This window comes from Haliaeetus leucocephalus, unplaced genomic scaffold, assembly GCF_000737465.1.
Source record: "Haliaeetus leucocephalus isolate CR32 unplaced genomic scaffold, Haliaeetus_leucocephalus-4.0 Scaffold307, whole genome shotgun sequence".
NCBI lineage: Eukaryota > Metazoa > Chordata > Aves > Accipitriformes > Accipitridae > Haliaeetus > Haliaeetus leucocephalus.
Genome location: NW_010972743.1, coordinates 51361 through 52903, shown reverse-complemented (window position 1 = coordinate 52903; position 1543 = coordinate 51361). Strand labels below are relative to the sequence as shown.

General features: G+C 66.7%; 1 protein-coding gene across 1 annotated transcript in view; it reads left to right on the top strand.

The window, feature by feature from the left end:
* MRPS18B (mitochondrial ribosomal protein S18B) overlaps window positions 1–944 on the top strand; it is a gene marked incomplete at its 5' end in the record, with an annotated part of 1243 nt that extends 299 nt beyond the window's left edge. Inside the window, 3 exons of the mRNA XM_010571158.1 lie at window positions 130–196; window positions 272–331; window positions 416–944. Coding sequence (XP_010569460.1) covers window positions 130–196; window positions 272–331; window positions 416–687 — 399 coding nt within the window. The remainder of the gene's footprint in view (window positions 1–129; window positions 197–271; window positions 332–415) is intronic.
* Window positions 945–1543: the final 599 nt, after the last annotated feature.

Below are 1543 nucleotides of genomic sequence, written 5' to 3'. Positions count from 1 at the left end.
GGGTGGTAAGATTGGGGGGGGGGCCCCCCTCCCCCCTGCAGCCCTATTTCCTCTTCCTTCCCCCCTTTCTCCTCTTTTTCCCCCCCTTTCTCCTCTTTTTCCCCCCCTTTCTCCTCTTCCTTTCCCCAGAACGTGAAGCTCCTGAACCAGTTCATCTGCCCCCACTCCGGTGTTGTCTTCCACCCCACACACACAGGTGAGGGGGCACCCATGGGTGCTGGGGGTGGGGGGGGAGGAAGCACCCATGGATGCTGACCGCGTTCCCCCTCAGGGGTCTGCATGAAGCAGCACAAGCTCCTGACCAAGGCCATCGAGCAGGCACAGGACCATGGTGAGCCCCCCGCGGGTGGGCACGAGGAGGGGAGCGGCACCCACGGGTGCTCCCCCTCCTCACCCCCTTCCCCGGCCCCGGCAGGTCTCCTATGGCTCCAAGCACCCTATGTGCCAGTCCCCCGGGATGACTTTTCCAACCAACACCCGGCTGTTGGCAAGACCCCGCCAGCGCCCGTCCTGGCCCCCGGCCGCCCTTGGTACCCCTGGTACGAGTGGCAGCCTCCCCCCGCCGCCGCCGTCGCCCGCATCCGTCGCCTTTACAAGGATTACCTGAAGGAAGAAACGGCCCCACCGGCAGCAGGGACGCCCCCAGACAACCCTTCTGCCCCCTCCGTGGAGCACAGAGGGGAATAAAAGCGTCTACAGCCCCCGCTAAAGACTCGCCTTCTTCCACTCAGGGAAACTGAGGCACGGTGCTGACAAGATGGCGGTCGTGCCGCCAAAATGGCTGCCGGGTCATCAAAATGGCCGCCGGGCCCTCAAAATGGCGGCCCTTCGGGGTGGGCGTGTGGCGGGGGATATATCGCGGCATGCTTTGCGGTGGCAGGAAGGGGGGTGTTCCCATCACGCTTCGCGGCGGAGCGGGATGCCGGTTGCTAAGGGCGGAGAGTTGATGCAGAGGGGGCGGAGCTTGGTTGCTGGGGCGAGCGAAGACGAGGTAGCGATTGGTTGAGCGGTTGCTAGGGGGCGGGGTTAACACCCACCGGGCCCGGCAGTAGTAGTGGCGGTGGCGGCGGCGGGGCCGGGCCGGGCCGGGCCCGGCGGGCGAAGGCAACAGCGGGGCCTGGCCCGGCGGGCAACGGGGAACGGCCATGGAGTTTCCCTTCGACCTGGCCCCCCTGTTGGGCGACCGTTTCTGCGTAGTGGACCAGCACTTGCGACCTGCCGGGCGCCGTGGGCCCACCCACCGGTACCGGGGCCTAGGCCACCTGGGTCTGCCCGGGGCATGCTGGGAAACTGGAGGTCCCCATTGCCCTGGCCATGGTTGTTAAGGGGGGTGGGGGGGGGGTTGTTGCCCCGGGGCATGCTGGGAAACTGGAGGTCCCCATTGCCTTGGCCATGGTTGTTAATGGAGGGGGGGGCTGGTGGTGTTGCCCCAGGGGATGCTGGGAATTAGGGGGTCCTGTAAGCCCTGCCCCAGGGCATGATGGGTAATGGCTCCCCATCACACCCCCCCCAGTCTGGGTCTTTTTATGGGTGGGGGAGGGGG